Here is a 17,669-nt window from a genome sequence, read left to right as displayed (position 1 = left end):
CTTTATTGAAACCAATGTTCAGGTTGAATGGGTTTTCCTCCTGCAATGAGGCGCTGGAATTTTGTCTGACTACCACTGTTTCCGTGTACTTGGCACGTTTTGGGAAATTTGTCAACACAATCTTTACTGCAGTCAGGCAGCGAAGGAGTTGATTGTGTTGGCTACTGACACTGCTGCAGAATCAATATTTTAAAGTTATATTTATTTTTGTAATGGAGAAGTATTTTATAGTCCTGTTCTATTTTTCGACTGGTGTTCATATGTTCATAACTGATCTTATTCTCATGTTTTAGTGATTTTATTGGGACTAATTGTATCACTTTTAATTGACACAAACATATTAATTCATTTATTCATTCACTGTTGTTATGCATGATCCATCTTGGAGTAAAGAATGAGCACAGATCATTATGCTTCCATTACATAAGTCACTGTTGTGTGTATAGATGATTTTTAAAAGTGTCAGATATTGTTTTGGCACAATCATTTCCAAGCTTCATTTTGACATGGTCACAGTGAGAGTTACATTTTAACTTGGTGATCCTGGAGCTATTTCATGGACATAATCCACTGCAGTGTATCTTAACCTTTTGAATTATGTGGGACCCCACTTTATCATTACAGGAACCTGAGAACCCCCACTGAATCATTATTGGAATACTAGGGCTCCCACGAGATATAGACCACAAAACTACACAAAAATTACAGAAACAAGCATTCATCAAAGAAGTACACAAATGATTATTTAAACTACAAACAAGTCAAAATTTTAATAGGAAGGTTGTAGCTTTTCTAAATTTACTTGAGGTTCTTGTCATCCATACTACATTCTGTTTGATGCACTTGCACTGCTCCCACTAATCAATCTGAGGATACTAACTTAATTTTTAGTCTCCACTTTCAAATTCCTTCACATTTCCAGAATGGTTTACATTTTCTACTGTACATTTTTTATCTTTATTAGATACACTTTATTAGTCTGTTATTATTATTTAATTTTCTAAGCAGTTACGGGCCCCATGAATAGGCTTCGGGGACAACCAGGGGTCCCCGGACTACAGGTTAAGAACCACTGTTCTACTGCATTATGTAGGCTTAAAACCGAACCAAGCACCAATCATAGTGTATAGAGCATATGCTAGGAAACGCAGAGCAGTGTCTACTTCTTCATGTTTCTTAGCTGCACTGTCTGCAGCTCATACAATTACTTGGAGACTTTCTGACTGAATGTATATGCTGTAGTTAGCCCAGTTGCAGCAATACTGGTGCATGGACCTTTTATTTGCCTGTGCATGGTTGCTGAAGATGTACATGATATGGTTCTTATCCTCTGGTATGAAGGGATGATGCTCTTACAGGCATGCTCTTCAGATCATCACAATGTAAAACAAAAAACAGGAGTGTTGGGTACATCGCTTTATGGGAGGACATTAATTCTAGAGGTGTCCATATGCACAGTGATCGTTATTGCCACAGACGTACTACCTGAGCTTTCAGAAAGCAAAGCTCCGTCCCACTGTCCATTAAAAAGGATGACTTCATGGTGGTTCCTCTTGCATAGGACTATGGCCCTCCTCATAGTTCAATTGAGAACCTGTTGGTCCTAACACAGCAATGTGTGGTGAACATTGAGCTGTATCCTCAAGAGGTGAGCCATGCTCCCAAAACAGAAGTGGAGGTATACCCAGGTAATCCATGCTGTCTATGGAGCATGAGGACTCTGAAAATGCCATATTAAGTGGCTTACCAAGGAAACATTCATCACAGCTTAGATGTTAGGACTGCACATATACTGCTTTGACACCAGGGTGTACCAAAGCAGTAAAAGTGCAGCAAAATTTGGTGTTTTCCCATTTCTACTGTAACAAAAACATTTTCCTTCAGTGGTGTTTCATCAGTTGTAATTGGTTTAAATTGAAATCCAGAAACCCAAATTATATTAGGCTCATCTTATATAAGATTTTTTTCAAAATACCAACATTGAGAGGCCATCATTTTAGTGAGAAGAGTTGAGGAATTCACTTTAGATTTTTCATATTTTTACACAAGGCTAATATAATTTCTTGAACTCCTCACACTTTTATAACAAAGGTTTTATCATATACGAAGCACTACCAATAAATGTTTTTGTATGTTGCCCCTTCTACCACCGATTTTACTACCTGTTATCTAGATCACTATGCAAGTTTGCTTGCTTCTTTAAAGAAAACCGCACCTGAGTGCCCATCAATACATCCAGCAAGATAAAGACATGACAGGTCAGGTACCACTCCTGGAATCTAGACTATTAAACAGTGCTCAGAAGTGTACTGGAGGTTTATGACGCATTAAAAGAACTTAAAAAAAAATTCTAAGGCCTCTTCCCTAAGTTTTCTAGACACATATTACCTGGTTAGAAAAAGATTTGTGACAATGTTATGCTTGTAGGTAAAAATACACATTAAAGCTGTGCTGAAACCTGAACACAGATACTTTAAGAATCAAACACATTCCCTTTACCCGTACTGGTATAAAGAAATAATGGCCTAGGTTGACAGCTTGTTCACAGTAGTATCTTCTTTTTTATTAGAACATGAAGACTTCCTAACCGTTGCAGAGTCTCTGAAAAAAGAATTTGACAGCATAGAAACCGCAGACCTGAAGTTTCGAGTGGATGGAAAGTACATACATGTCCATAAAGCTGTTCTAAAAATTAGGTAATCTGATCATGGCGTTAATGTGGCATTATTGTACAGTGCAAATAAGTTTTCATGCTATGGGGTTGATAAATCTGACATAGTATATACATGTTAAGTTTGCAGTTTTGATTTAATAATTTTGGTATTTTGCCTATGGGTGGTTTTTGACTTTCAACGAGCTGGGCCGATAATAATCTGTGGGAAGTGATTTGTCTGTCCTACGGGACCTACTCAAAATGTGATACTTGTTTACCTACACCATTTCAAAGACTGCTGAAATTACAAGCTAGCTTCACATTGAGAACTAGAGAAATTATTCAAATAAAGTAGTTCAGACCAGTGATTAGCCCCACATATTTTGTTATGATAGATAATCTCTCCTCTGACCAGGAATGTGCAGTGCAACATTTGTTCTGCCAGTTTTGGATTAAACAATGAAACATTATGATGAAGGCTGGTATATAAAAAAAGAGATGGGCTTAAAATTTGATCTCGGTTTTCTGACTGATCACCTCTTTGTTACAAACCATACTGAATATTGTAACTAGAAATTTTTCCCACCACACATATTTAGAATTGGTATGTGTGCTATTTGAAAATGCATGTGTACCAAGAAAAGGCACAAATAGCAAAGCGCCAGCTTATATTATTGTGAAAAATTGAGCCATCCCTCTCTCCTGTGAATTTCTCAGTAATAGTCCAGGTCCTCCTTGTTACAACTGACCCAGTATCGTACTTTTCTTTTTTTTTTTTTTTTAACCAATTCCAGCTTTTGTTGATGCAGTAACATGAATTATGGCAATCCGAAAAAAGCCTGTGCATTTCTCCCAGGTCTTCTCCCTCTCCCTGCCACAATCTGTCTCCGTGTTCTATAAGCTGCTCATAATGAGTAAACCGGAGTACTTAGCGTCTAAACCCAACATATCCAGAGATGCTAGAACCACAAGTAGCACTTCAGTAGGGACGCTGGAAAACCCCAAAACTCACAAAGATCGCACATACCAACTGGCTCTCTCTGCCTATGGATTGTCAATCTAGTACAATTTACTGCTTGTATTTCAGACTTGCTTCTTCTCTGGGTAAACCCAGAATTGGTCTCTACGATGCTAGCTATGTTTTTGATTCCATCTGCATTTTTATTCACTTATTATCCTTGGATCACAAGTAATTGTACCATCTCATGTTGGCTATGCCTTTTTTAACCAGTTATTTATTGGCAAAACTTATTGCTAACAATTTCTCAGGTATTAGCGTAAGCCCCCTTTCTGCACGTCGATTATTTACTGTCCTTAACATTGGCGATCCTCCTCTGGCTCAAATTGATGTAAATTAGGGGGTGTATGTGTCTTTCTCCTCCATGTCCTTACACCAATGGGCACAGCAGGTGTGGGCTAATGATACAGAATTGTAAGATACTTAACTAACTTTATTAAAAAAAACCTTATCGATCCGAACCTGGGACACTATATTTTATGTGTTATTTGCTGTTAAGCTGTGAGGAAAGTACAGGGGAAGGCAAGGGAAATGAATCAGGAGGAAGAGGTCACATGTACAGTTACATGTTAATGCAGAAGTTATATGAGGCAAAAGTTCAACAAGTGTGTACTGATCCTGTGCCCCCCCCCCCCCTGGAGGGGAAACAGGGCAGTGGGAAAACGTCCTCTGATGTGGGCATCTGTATGAAGAGGCGAGGATGATTTAATTAGCATGTGTGAGGGATAGATCCGCTGATATTGTGTAAGCCTAAGTCCATAGATGTGCTCTCCAGAAGACCTACGGATGTATTTGATTTGTGGTACTGCTTTCATGAGTACCTAGGTTATCTATGCTTTAAGTAGGTCTATCATTGTTTTTAACCACCTGTAAGAAAGCAAAAGATACCTTGTCGCAGGCCACAGGTGTAGGGAATTCCCTAAGAAACCTGGCTCTGATTGTATAATGCCATTCTTTCACTGGTAGCAAATTATGAAAAAGCATTACACCATTGTTTTGCGGGAGGGCCTGAGCAGGCCTTCCAATTTATGGCAATAGTGTGTTTAGTCTATATTATTAGGGCAAACTTTATTTTAGCCTTACCTACTTCGAGGCGAGGAGCCAGGCCCAGTATATAGTTCTCCAGGGGGTGTAATGAAACCTTCCTACTACTTTATCTTTGTGTGTACTTACAAACTGCTAGAATTGTTGTTCTATGGGGAATCCCCATATCTTGTAGGTAAAGTCTGCCTGTTTTGCGTCGTAGACTGATGACTTTGCTGCAAGATGCATTTTATTAAGCACGTTTGGGGTCAAGTGAGCCCTGTGCAGTAGAATATATTGAGGTCTTCCATTTTGAGATGCTTTCTGGCAGTATTTTAAGACCTCGTCCTATTCTTTTTCCATTGAAAGGTCTGCCAAGATCAAGTTTCCATTTGTCCTTTAATTTGTCTAAGGGAGCACCTTCAATACCAATTAGGACTGTGTATAGCCAGATAATTAATTTCCTACCACAGCCTATCTTAAAGATGACCGCTATGTATTCGTGAGTTAGGGGCTCATTGTCTGGAATTCCCTGCAATGAGTGCCTACCCGCAGTTGTGACTTTATGCTACAAAAATTAAAAATTAACCTAGTAAAAGGCCAAAACACTCCATTAAAGATGCAAATACCATTAGTGCTCTAGTTTCCACTGTATCTAAGCCCATCTGCCCCATCACCTAAGTTGTCTGCTACTCTGAAGAACAAAGAACTTGGGGTTTGACGTTGGGGAGTATCCCTCCGTCTAATAAAAAATGTCATCTGGGTGGGGCTAGGCCTGCCTTGTCCCCTCCGGACATCATATTGTGCCAAAACCTGTTTTGGCACATCATATTGTGCCCAAATAACATCCCCTGTACGTACCATGGCCACTGGGGATGTGTTCAACACAAAGATCCTCTTACAGAAGCAAGGCCTTAAGCAGACTCTCTTGAGACTCAAAGGCCTTTTCCATGTCAACTGTTAATACTGTGGCTCATGGCCACTCTGGGAGGACTAACTCCATAATTTTGAAAAGACTCTGTATGTTTTGGGATGTACTACTCCAGTGCATTAATCTCTTTTGGTCCTCATGTCCTCATGTATGAGTGTTGGCATATGCAGCAACAATCTGTGGGCCAACAGTTTTCCCCAAACTTCAAAATCCACATTCAGTATGGATAGAGGATGGTATCACAAGATCTCCTGTGGGTTTTTACCTGGCTTCAAGGGTTATTAATTAAGCTTTACCTTCCGGTGGGGGCTAAGTGTCCCAGCTGTGCAATACAACCCTGGCAACTTGGGTACCAGTCGATCTGTAAATGTGGCATACAATTCTTGAAGAAGCCCATGCGTGCTTGGCACTTTGCCACAAGCTACAATAAATATATCTGTGGCATGGTCACAAATTGCAGGATACAAGAGAAAGGAAATTGTTTCTTGAAGAAAGCTGTGGTTGAAGAAAGACAAATAACAAAGTCACATTTATCAGTAAACATGAAACGACCATAAAATAAAACCCAATTTTAAAATGAAGAGCGAAGTGGAGACCACCAGTAGGTGGAAAACAGACAGTCTTGTAACACTGCATCAAAGTAACACAAGGATATTCTAGGTAGATGCAACAGGTGAAGAGAGTACAAAAGGTGCATACAACTCTAAATCTATGGTGGATCTAAAAGGTTGTCCACAAGGGAACCCCCAAAATAGTTTTTTTAGCATGATGTATGACGTTTTGGGTTGCTTGTACTGAAAGCAAGTATGGAGAGATAAAGCAAGATGTCTCAATTTGAGTGCTAACCAAGGCCATCCTGGTTTGAACCTGTCATAATATTGAAGCAATTTTCTTTGGTAGTCCAGCTAGAAGTTTGTTGCGGCAGATCATTTTTTGTGACAGTTGCTTGGGTGATTGTGACTCTGTTTTTTCAGACAGACCTAATTCAAAGGCATCTGACTGCAATGTAATATAGACTGGACTTTCGGATGATATTTTGTGGTTTCACGTTGTTCACTATGGGCAACACTATCAGTAGTGGTTAGTGTATTTCAGTGTGTGGCTTGTGTCTACTTAAACTTACTGTCATTTCAGATTTGAGGAAGTTGTGTATAGTTGCCAAAAAGGTGTAAACTCTGGCCTTTGTGAGCCTGCTGTCTGGATAGTCATTTCACATAGAAATTAAACAGTGCTAGTGTGCAAACTCTGGGGTGCACAGCCGTGGTGACATGTCTGGATGGTCATTGCAGACTTTTCAAGCATAGTATGCCAGAAAAAGATCTGCACAAGTTAGTACTAACATTGGATGTTTAAAATATCCGTCATTTTGTTAGCTTGCATTGCTTGGTGTATCCTATAAAATAATGCATTTATGATTAATTTATTTATTTCTATTTTTTATTTTTACTTTTTATATATTGCAATTAGAACACTAGTACATAAAAGTACTTTACAAACATAGCAAAATAAATGCAAATACAATGGCTAAAAATGGATTATGGGATTCTCTTAAAAAGAGAACACATTGCAAATTACCCTGGGAGACAGGACTGGCTGTGTTCCCTTTGGCACATTTGTAAGAAAAGTTTGAGGATTCAACTAGTCTGAATTTGGGATCCTCCAACAACCGGTTTCCTCTACTGTGCATGTATCTGAGGCCTCCTCTTCCAATTTGGCTTCCAGGTCAGCCTCATAAGTGAGAGAAACAGTTATAAACTGCCCCGAAGCAGGTCATGGCGACCAATAAGTTCCGTCAAGTAAGAGTTCTGTGGTCAAAACATAATAACCTAACATCCAGCCAGATACTTCCTTTCACGGGAAAATGGCTGATAAACCCACATTTTTGATAGAACCGATAGACTGTCATTGTAAACAGAAAGAAATGATCAGTTGTTTAACAATGAGGATGCATGGGTAAGTGGAAATCAAGCCAAAACACCAAGTGTAGGTATAGTAAAATCAACTACCAACCAGTGTATCAAAAGAAGATTACAGAATATGAGAGTAATACATTATCTATTGGAAGCATTTAGTTGAAGAAATTACAATTCATATCTCCCATGTTTTGAAGGCAGCACACCCCACACAAAGATTTTGGACCACTGACACCCACTCATACAGCACCATGCTATCCCCATTCTGGTTAGTCCAGATGCCCAGACTTATCACTGACTACTATCCTGACCGCTTCATATAAAATGTGAAATGAAAAGCAGCCTGACTTAGCTCTAAAGCACACTGAAGGGCATAGGGCACAGACACAGGCCCCTTCCCCAAAGCAACTGAGTGTTAATCCATTAATGAGAAAGCGGGCAACCCTGATGGAAAGCCAGACTGAAATGAGGTCATTTTTTTGTGTACCATGTTTGGTAAATTGGATGGAGACCTTTTGCTCCACAATTGTACCCAAAAGGAAACTTATTAATGGGATTATGGGTCTCAAAAAAGGCATGATTAAAGTTGGGGATTTTATGAGTGACGGTGTGCATAACAACACTTGCTAAATAAAAGCAAATACTGTTGGATGGCTTTTCTGTCTTGGAAGTCAAGATTTAGCTTTTTTGTGTGGTTGTTGTGTAGTGCTGTGGCATTAAAATAGAAGGGTAATGGGTTTGGTTCTCTGCTAGTTAATATTTCCATTCATTTTGGTCATCATACATGCAATGCCTGATTTTTGGAGTTGTGTATCTAGTAATCATAGGACTGAATTTAGGGTGTTCCATTACGTCGACTACTGTCAGAATTGATTCTAAAGGTCACAGAGTGAAAACGAAAATGCAATATAGATAAAATAAACTTTCTATTTGGTCATTGGGTGAACAATGAATGTATCTGTCAAAATAAGTTTTGAATTATAGTGAATACCCTCTTTGATTAGGATATCTGCTAAATGGACTGTTGGGACAATCAAACAATCTCTAAATCTCTCTCTAATTTGGGGGAAGTACGTGAAAGCTAAAAAAGGTTCTTTGCATCTTGCCTTTATAGATTTTAGATTTATCCAGTGCTTTGGATTTTGTGAAGGGCACTAAGTTGTGAGACTAAATGGACAAAATTGGAGTGGATCATGACTTATTGATACTTATTATGCGTCTGCTCCAAGATCTTATTGTTAGAGTCCGCTATGGCCCTCTAGGCAAATGCTCTCCCCACATAAGCTCAACAAGGGGTGTTAGTCAGGGGGGCACCTTGGCTTCTTTTCTATTTCTGCTTTATATTAATTGCATTAGTAATTATCTAGCAGAAAATGGCAAAGATGTACCCCGTATTGGCCAAAAATCCATTCCCATTTTATGAGATGCGGATGACGCAGTTCTGATTGCACGCACTGCAGTCTCTTTTAGAACTGTTTTTGCATACATCGAGGGTCTGGATCTGAAGGTAAATTTCTTGAAGTCCTACATAATGACATGTGCCAGTCCTTATACTAAGCCAAAGACCTTTATTATGGGGGATTCTGTTCTATCAAAGGTAAAAATCTTTAATTATTTAGGGATTTTGTTTAATTATTCATTAAGTTGGACCCTGCTTTTAACACTCAGATGTCAGACTTTTAATAGGAATATTGAGGCTATTTTTAGATTTGTCTGCAAGCCCCAAAATAAACCAGTTTCAGAAAATGCTGAATTTTTACAGGAGTTAGTGTATTTCAGCAGAGGTATATGGCGCTGGCCTCTGGGGGTACAATAAAGCAGATATTCTACAACGTGCAGAAAGTCAATTTTTGCGTAGATTACTTTCAGTCCTAGGGGGCACGGCTACTTTAAAATGTCACGAGGTGCTTGGGTAGCCATATTTGGAAGACCAGATTGGATTAGCCCCTTTATTATTGTCGGTCAAAATTTGGCCCTCCCGAGAGGCTGGATTGATGAGAATTCATATTTCTGACTGTTTGTTATTAGATGGGTTGGACCAAATTCAGTGGTTAAGGTATTTTAAGGTCCTCTTTGACAGCCTGGGTCATCTTGATCTTTATAAATCCCCTCATAAAATTGGCCTCAATCAGAAATTACGCATTGAAGAACTGTTCTTGGCGCACCATGTGATTAACGTTTAGACACTGCCCAGGGTAAGCATTCACTTGTTAATTACATTCAAGTCTCAACAACCTGTAAAATCTGGAATTAAATTCGGAGGAACTCCCAACATCATCTAAGCCCAAAGACATTTGGGAGCCTCTGTGGCATTTCCTTCAGCAACAAGCCATGGCTGGTTCTCAGTCTGGAGCAGATTAATGCCATATATGAAAACGCTCAGTCACTCGAGGTGTACACTGGGGTAATTGATTTGATATGTGTTTTTTTATTTATTTTATTTTAGGAGTTTTATATAGCGCTAGCTGGACCCGAGGGTATCAGAGCGCTTCACAACAAGTAACTTGTATGCAAACAGGCAGATTGTAGGTTCAACCAAAATTTGTTTTGCTCATTTCCATTTTATAAGATCAGTGTCCCATATTAGGTGAAGATATGAATTTTGATGGTTATCCCTTAAAGTTTTAACTATGATTTAGCGCACTTGATATGAATTTTTTATCAAAACTGTTACACAAACGGATACTGTGTGTGAATATTGTATAAGATGAAATTTTTAACTTGCGTATTATTATTTTAAGTGTGTTTTATGGTGTTTGGCCAAATAAAGTTTACTTTGACTCGACTACGATGATATAATGGTTTTGGTAATAATCTTCTATCTTAGCTGTCGTATTCAGTTCTTTCAGCAGCAGGTCAATTGAAAGTAGTTTGTCTTCCTTTTAGTGATCTTCTATATGCAACTCTGCTGCATCAGTAGTAGAAATGATCAGCCATTTTCCACAAATTGGCAATTTACTTTTAGTCTTAACGGTCCCAAAGCTGATGAGCATAATGTCTACCTTAATTGTTGCCTCAAGGCATTAAGACTACATCATTTTATATCTGGCCAAAAAGACCACTGCTTTGAGCATGATGCGAACGCTTCAATATGGTCAGCATGTCTTTTCATATGTGCATTGTTTGTTGCAATGTGTTTAAATACATGTTGTCTACACATTCTCGTACCTGCTGTCTGTGTACCACATTAATTTTAGACTGCTCCCAAGATCTCACCACTGTTGTGAAGATTCTGTAGGTGGCAGTTGGCCATGAGGGATCGGTAGCCGAGGTGCATTATGTAAATTCTGCTTCACATTGTGGCGCCAGTGTTCTTCTTTACACTGGTGACCAGGGATAGGATTTCTTGAAGCCTACTTTGCTCCTCAAAATCACCTTTAGCTACTGCAGGTAGACGTAAGAAGACATAGAGTTAAGTGTGTCAGCCAGAGTCTCTCTGGAAACGGGAACGGCAGGTTATTGTGCAGGTGTTGGAGGTCCTTGCAAAGGCCATCGGGACATACATTTTCGAGAAGTACTAGTAGTGAGATTTTAAATACAGAGCCGGAACAACTGGCTCCATTGAGGCTCACACATCATTGGAGAGCCCATTACCCAGATTGGCGTGTAACATGTTCCAGTGTACTACTCACTGCCAGCATGAGACAGACTTTCTCGTGGCCAGTGTGTTCTGCCCTAGGCGTTCTAAAGAGGATATTCAGCTTTGACATCAAGATTCCACCTCTGGTCCTCGGCGGTCTCTCTGTGGGAGGCGTTCAAGACGGTACTCCGGGGGGAGGCCCTATCCCTTATTTCCCATTCCCGGAGGCGCGAGCGGGAGGAGGTGACCCGTATTGAAACTGAGATAACCGAGTTGGAGGGTGATCTAGAATGTGGGGTGACGGATGACAAATTACATGTTCTCCGACTAAAGCAGGCGGCCTATAAGGCCCTCGTCACGGAGGCGGCCAGGGGCCTCAGTAGAGAGCAACAGGGGAGACTGTATGACGTGGGTGATAAGGCTGGTAAATTGATTGCGTGGCTGGATAAAAAGGAGAGAGCGAGTCGAGTTGTCCCGTCGATTGAGAAACTGGATGGTGTGTGTGTCACTGAACCGGGAGAAATTGTTGATTGCTTCGCAGAATATTTCCGTGGGGTGTATTCCCCGGTATCTTCCCGCTCGGAAGAGGATTCCCATGCCCTGCTCAGGGACATTGCGCTGCCTTCCCTTTCGGAGGAGGACAAAGTGTCGTTGGACGCGCCCCAACATCTGAGGAAATTGCCCTCGCCATACGTTCGGTCGCTTCCGGCAAGGCCATGGGTCCTAATGGTCTTCCCATCGAATTGTACAAGCTGCGACCGGATACGCTGGCGCCACATCTCCGTGCTATGTTCCTCGCGGCCCGTTCGGAGGGCTCCCTCCCGCTAGACCAGCGTCTGGCCACTATCGTGGTGATTCATAAGGAGGGGAAGCCGCGGGACCGGGTCACGTGCTACAGGCCCATTTCGCTGCTGAATGCGGAACCCAAAATTCTCGCCAAGGTGTTGGCTAATCGGCTGGTTGGCGTGGTGTGCGATCTGATTCACCAGGATCAGTCCGGCTTTATCCCTCATCGCAACACTGCGCTCAACCTGCAGCCTTTGCATGGGGTGCTCGCGCGGGTCCCGTTCATACGAGAGCCGGCCATTTTGGCGTCCCTGGACGCCACTATGGCGTTTGATACGCTTGAGTGGCCATATATTTGGGCGACACTGGCGAAGTTTGGGTTTGGCCTGGGATTCATCGGTTGGGTGAAATTGTTGTATTCCGGACCGATGGCGCAGGTGGCGGTGAACGGTAGAGTGTCAGCTCCGTTTGAGCTGGGCAGGGGCACGCGGCAAGGCTGCCCGTTATCACTGCTCCTCTTCGCGCTTGCCTTGGAGCCCCTGGCGGAGTGGCTACGGTGGCATCCTTCTATCCGTGGTCTCCGAGGGACCCCCGAGTATGAAGATCGCGTATCTCTTTACGCTGATGATATTCTTCTATACCTGGCTTCCCCGCGTAAATCACTGATTGTACTAGTTGATGTATTGCACTCATTTGGCCTCAACTCCGGCCTAGTCATCAATTGGGCTAAATCTTGTGTGTATGTCCTTTCCGGGGAGGCTCCTATCCTTCCGCGGGGTTGTCCTATTCAGATCGCTCCGCAGGGATTTAGGTACCTGGGTATCTTCATTACCCTGGACGCGGAGGCCCGCTATAAACAGAACTTGCTTCCCCCCCTCCAGCGCCTGAAGGATGACGTGGCGCGTTGGAAGCGCTTGCCGCTCTCACCGCTCGGCCGGGCGGCATTGTTTAAGATGATGTCGCTGCCACGTTTCCTGTACGCTTTACAGAATACAATGGACGTTGTCCCGGCGCGCTACTTTCGCGAGGTGGAGAGTTTGCAGCGCCGCCTGTTCTGGGAGGGTAGGCCGCGTATCGCCCTGGCGAAGCTGACGCTCCCGTGGTACAACGGGGGGGGTCGCCCTCCCAGACATCAAACAGTATTACTGGGCCTCCCAGCTGGCTGCGATAAATCACGGCCTTTACGGGCCCGCTCTAAACCCGGCCTTTGAGATGGATAAACTGTTACTGCCGGGTGGCGACTATAATCGGGCGCTTTATTCTAGCTCGCTCGACGCACATCTGACAGGCCCTACGCGGGTCATGGTACGAGTGTGGCACGCGGCAAACTTGGCGATGGGGTGGAAGGATCGGTTGACCCGGGCGACGCCACTATATGCATCTGGGCGGCTGGGCTCCCTGTGGACCTCGAAGGGCTTTGAGAAGTGGGACATGATAGGCATCAGCAAGGTGGGCGATCTCTGGACGAGGGGGGGATTCAAAACGTTCGATGTGCTGCAGACGGAATTCCAGTTGCAGGACAGGGAGTACTTTCGATATATGCAGATCCGTCACGCGTTGTGCTCCGTATTCCCGGACGTTGCCTCCATCCCGGAGTACTCCCCTCTGGAAGATAGAGTGCTAGATGGGCATGTACCGGACGGCACGATCTCATTAATTTACAAAAAGTTAATCAATGATCGCTCGGGACTGCTGACTAGCCTTCGTGAGGCGTGGGGGGCTGATGGACTGGAGCTGGATGACGAGGACTGGGTGTCTGCGGTGGCCTCCCCGAAAGAGGTGGCCATACCGGCTCGCCTTCGCTTCGTCCAGCTCAAGATACTCCATAGGGTCTATGTTACGGGGCCGAGTCTGATGCGTATGGGCTATGCCGTGGACGGATTGTGTAAGCGTGGGTGTGGTTCTTTGGGGACCTTTCTCCATATTTTGTGGGAATGCCCGGAGGTGGTGCGATTCTGGCGTGGTGTGCATGTGGTTTTGCAGGCAGTCACGCATGTGCCGCTGCTGCCCGAGGCGAGGAGATGTCTCCTGAATGTGTGGGAGCCAACCGACTACTCAGTGCCGCAGACGTGGTGGGTGACTCTGGGATACATGGTGGCCAAGCGTGATATTGCGCAGTTGTGGGGTTCCCAGAGGTTACCAACTGTCTCGGCGTGGAAAGACAACATGGATTGGTGTATGTTTCGGGAAAAGGTGGTGTATGTTGCGAGAGGTAAGCCTGGGAAATGGGTGAAAGTGTGGGGCCCCTGGAACGCCTACCGTGGGGGAATCTGTACCCCGCCGCTGGCGCCGTATCCGTCACCGGCCCCATCTCCTTAGCCTGCTTGTCTCCCGGGTTCTGGGCATCGATTCCACTTTGTCTCCGTCCCGACCTATCCCCCCCCTGCTATTCCTGTGGATCGGTAGGATCCCCCCCAGGGGAGCACATGCGGCTGTTTCGATTGTGGGTTGCCTTGTGGACTTGTTTTCTCGTTATTTATATAAAAATGAAACCGTTGTGTGGGGTCCGAATGGTGCGGCTGCCGACGCTTCTCTCCACTCCTGTGATCTCTCTTCTGCCGCAGCGTGTGTTCCACTGCTTGTATTATATGCTCTTCCTGTTTGCTAGCGGCCGGCCTGAAGGTTGTAGGCCCATCTTTGTATATCTTTTGGATTCTGTAATAAACGGTTTAAAAAAAAAAAAAAAAAAAAAAAAAAAGATTCCACCTCTGTACTTCATGTTCGAAGGGGCCATTCTAGGAAAGAAAGTTTTTTTGTTTTGGGTGCACTTGGGCACCACAACGTAGATTGTATTCAATTGAGTAACACTTAAGGACAAGCAGTGTGTGTTCCTTTGGGACGAAGATGTTCGTTATCGATCAGCAGTGATAGGCACACCTTTACAACAATATAGGTGTGCCTTCACATTCCAAGGGTCGTCCAGTAGTGATAGGCATGCCAATGAGTCTTACATTTCTGTTTGTTTACCAAGTCAACCATGAGTGTCACTCTTCGCGAGGAACTCTGTGGTGCGCCTTAATTGTTCAGGTGTCATTCTACAGTGATAGGCACATTAGTATGAGAATGGGAGATTGGATCATGATTAAGGTCCCAGTCGGCAGCATATTGTACTCTAGGTTTAATGTTCTGAGAAAAGTGGTGAAATTATTCAATAATGCTATGACAGTCAATATTTATTATTATTATTTATAGGGTGCACGAATCATCCCCAAGGGGGTCTCTCGGCGCTAGGGTAGCAGACAACCTAGTGTGAGAAATGCTCATTAAAACAGCCAGGTTTTAAGAAGTTTCTTAAAGAGAGCTGGAACATGCCCGTAGGTCCTCTGGCAGATTGTTCCAGTACTTGGGGGCAAGATAGGAAAAGGCACGGCCTCCCAGCTTAACTTTCTTGATTCTCCGAGTGCAAAGGAGCTTATGACCACTGGCTCTTAGCTGGCGAGCTGGGATATACCATTCTAGTTTCTTAGTTAGGTATATTGGACCTAGCCCATGGAGAGATTTAAACACTAGGCATAGGAGTTTGAAAACTGCTCTTTTTTTCTGATGGGGAGCCAATGCAACTCTCTCAGCAGAGATAGAGATGGAGTTTGTGCTGGTTTATTCAATGCCAGGCGTGCAGCTGTATTTTGGACGACTTGCAGCCTTGAAAGCAAATCATCCCTAATCCCTACCAGTAGAGCGTTTCCGAAATCTAGTCTACTGACTAGAAGCGCCTGTATCAGGACCCTTCTGGTAGAAAGAGGGATCCAAGGGAGGATCTTTTTTAGCATGCGCATCAATCCAAAGCACTTGCCTGATAAGGCCTTAACATGCTCCTCCATAGAGAAGCTGTTATCAATTGCAATGCCCAGGTTCTTCGCCCATTTTTTTGGGGTCGGAGCTTCTCCTAATTCCGCTGGCCACCACTCCTCTGTCCATAACTCCTCAGATTTCCCAAACCGTAGGATCTCAGTTTTGTTGGAGTTAAGCTGTAGGAAGTACTTGCTCATCCATGTGGCTATTTTTAGCATACAGATCTTAAATCTTTTTCTGGTCACACCGGGGTCTTTCTCTATGGGGACTATCACCTGTGTGTCGCCCGCATAGGAGATGGTTTGGAACCCGCAAGATCTGATAATAGTGGCCAGGGAGGACACATAGATATTGAACAGGGTGGGGCTTAGGATGGAACCCTGTGGTACCCCCTTGTCGACAATTGTTGTCTGGGATACAAATGTGTCCAATTGTACACATTGAGATCTATCTGATAGAAAACTATGCATCCACTCTAGTACCATACCTCTGACACCTATCTCTCGCAGCTTATCCAAAAGGATTCTGTGAGAGATGGTGTCAAAGGCTGCCGACAGATCTAAGAGGACTAACATTGTCAGCGTTCCCTCGTCTAACAGTATCCTAATGGAGTCTGTTACCTCTGTTAAGGCAGACTCTGTGCTATAACCAGCATGGAAGCCTGACTGCGAGGGGTCGAGTAGACTATGATGTTCCAGATAGTCTGAAAGTTGTTGGTTAATCAAGGTTTCCATTATTTTTGAGCAACAAGGAAGAAGAGAGATGGGTCTATAGTTTTGTAACTCAGCGGTGTCCGATGATGCTTTCTTGGGCAGTGGTTTAATATAAGCTTTCTTCTATTTTGACGGAAAGGAGGAGGTCTCTAATGACAGATTGCAGATTTCCATAATTGGATTTGCCAAATCCGATGCCAGGTCCGAGATGATGTGGGGGGAGCCACATCTAACGGGGAACCTGACTTAGTGCGTATCAGTAGTGATGAGACTTGCTCAGAAGTAATGGCTGCAAAAGTCTCGAGTCTGGGGGAGAGAGGATTGTCCGGGACCGATGTTACTTCCCTAATCTCCACTTCCTGATCAAAGGAGTCGTAGATTTTTTCAATCTTCTGTCTAAAGTGCGTGGCTAGCTCATTACATAGCCCCTGTGTGGGAGGGCAGGAAGAGATATTAGCTCTGGGAGCGGTGAACTCTTTAAGGATCCTAAAGAGCTCTTTGGAGGAGCATTTTGCCTCATCGATTCGAGTGGCTAAATATGTTCTCCTGGCAGTATTACAATTCTTTAGGTACATCCTATGTGCTACGTTATAGGCTCACCTGTCTTCCTCTGATTTTGATTTCCTCCATTTACGTTCTCTGACTCTACAAGAGGCTTTCTCAACCTTCAAACTTTCTGAGTACCATGGAGCTGGGGCGATCCTATTTCGGACGGTAGCTACCTTGATCGGGGTCAAAGGCTGCTATTATCGGTGTCTCCAACATATTCAGGGCTGTATTACTGTCATTGCAGTCACTGAGTGACGGAGGAGAAAATACAGCACCAAATACTTTTGGTGTGACTTTCCTCCATAGTCTGTGGGCACTCCTACGCCCTTGAGGCTAGGGTGGTCGTTTCGGGGTGGTGAAAGAAAAACCCAAGGCCAGGTGGTCGGACCAACTTAATGCTTGAGGTGATTCTGTTTTAAGATTATGCATTTTCGTCAAGATGTTGTCAAGTATATGTCCCACTGTATGTGTCGAACTACAGATTCTGGGAGAGGGATGTAGCGATTCCATTGCTGCTAACAAGTCTGCCGTGTCAGTTTAGGAGATAGTATCTAGGTGGTGATTAAAATCCCCTACGAGAAGAAAGTGTTCTGATTGCATAGCATACGGGGCGAGGATTTCCAATAGTGATGCATAGAAGGATTTCTTACTTTCACCCGGGGGGTGGTAAACTATGGTACCCATCACCTTGAAGCCTTGTGTGGGTTCCAT

The 17,669-nt window shown here is 43.5% G+C and overlaps 1 protein-coding gene across 5 annotated transcripts in view; it reads left to right on the top strand.

Moving 5' to 3' along the window:
* RCBTB1 (RCC1 and BTB domain containing protein 1) overlaps positions 1 to 17,669 on the top strand; it is a 440,760-nt gene that overhangs the window by 288,669 nt on the left and 134,422 nt on the right. For all 5 annotated transcript variants that reach the window (XM_085621918.1, XM_085621921.1, XM_085621919.1 and 2 more), the window contains one exon: positions 2,570 to 2,696. In XM_085621918.1, coding sequence (XP_085478044.1) covers positions 2,570 to 2,696 — 127 coding nt within the window. The remainder of the gene's footprint in view (positions 1 to 2,569; positions 2,697 to 17,669) is intronic.

This window comes from Triturus cristatus, chromosome 8 (genome assembly GCF_964204655.1).
Source record: "Triturus cristatus chromosome 8, aTriCri1.1, whole genome shotgun sequence".
In the NCBI taxonomy this organism is placed as follows: domain Eukaryota; kingdom Metazoa; phylum Chordata; class Amphibia; order Caudata; family Salamandridae; genus Triturus; species Triturus cristatus.
Note: the sequence above shows the minus strand (reverse complement) of the source record. Positions and strands in the feature narration are given on the sequence as shown.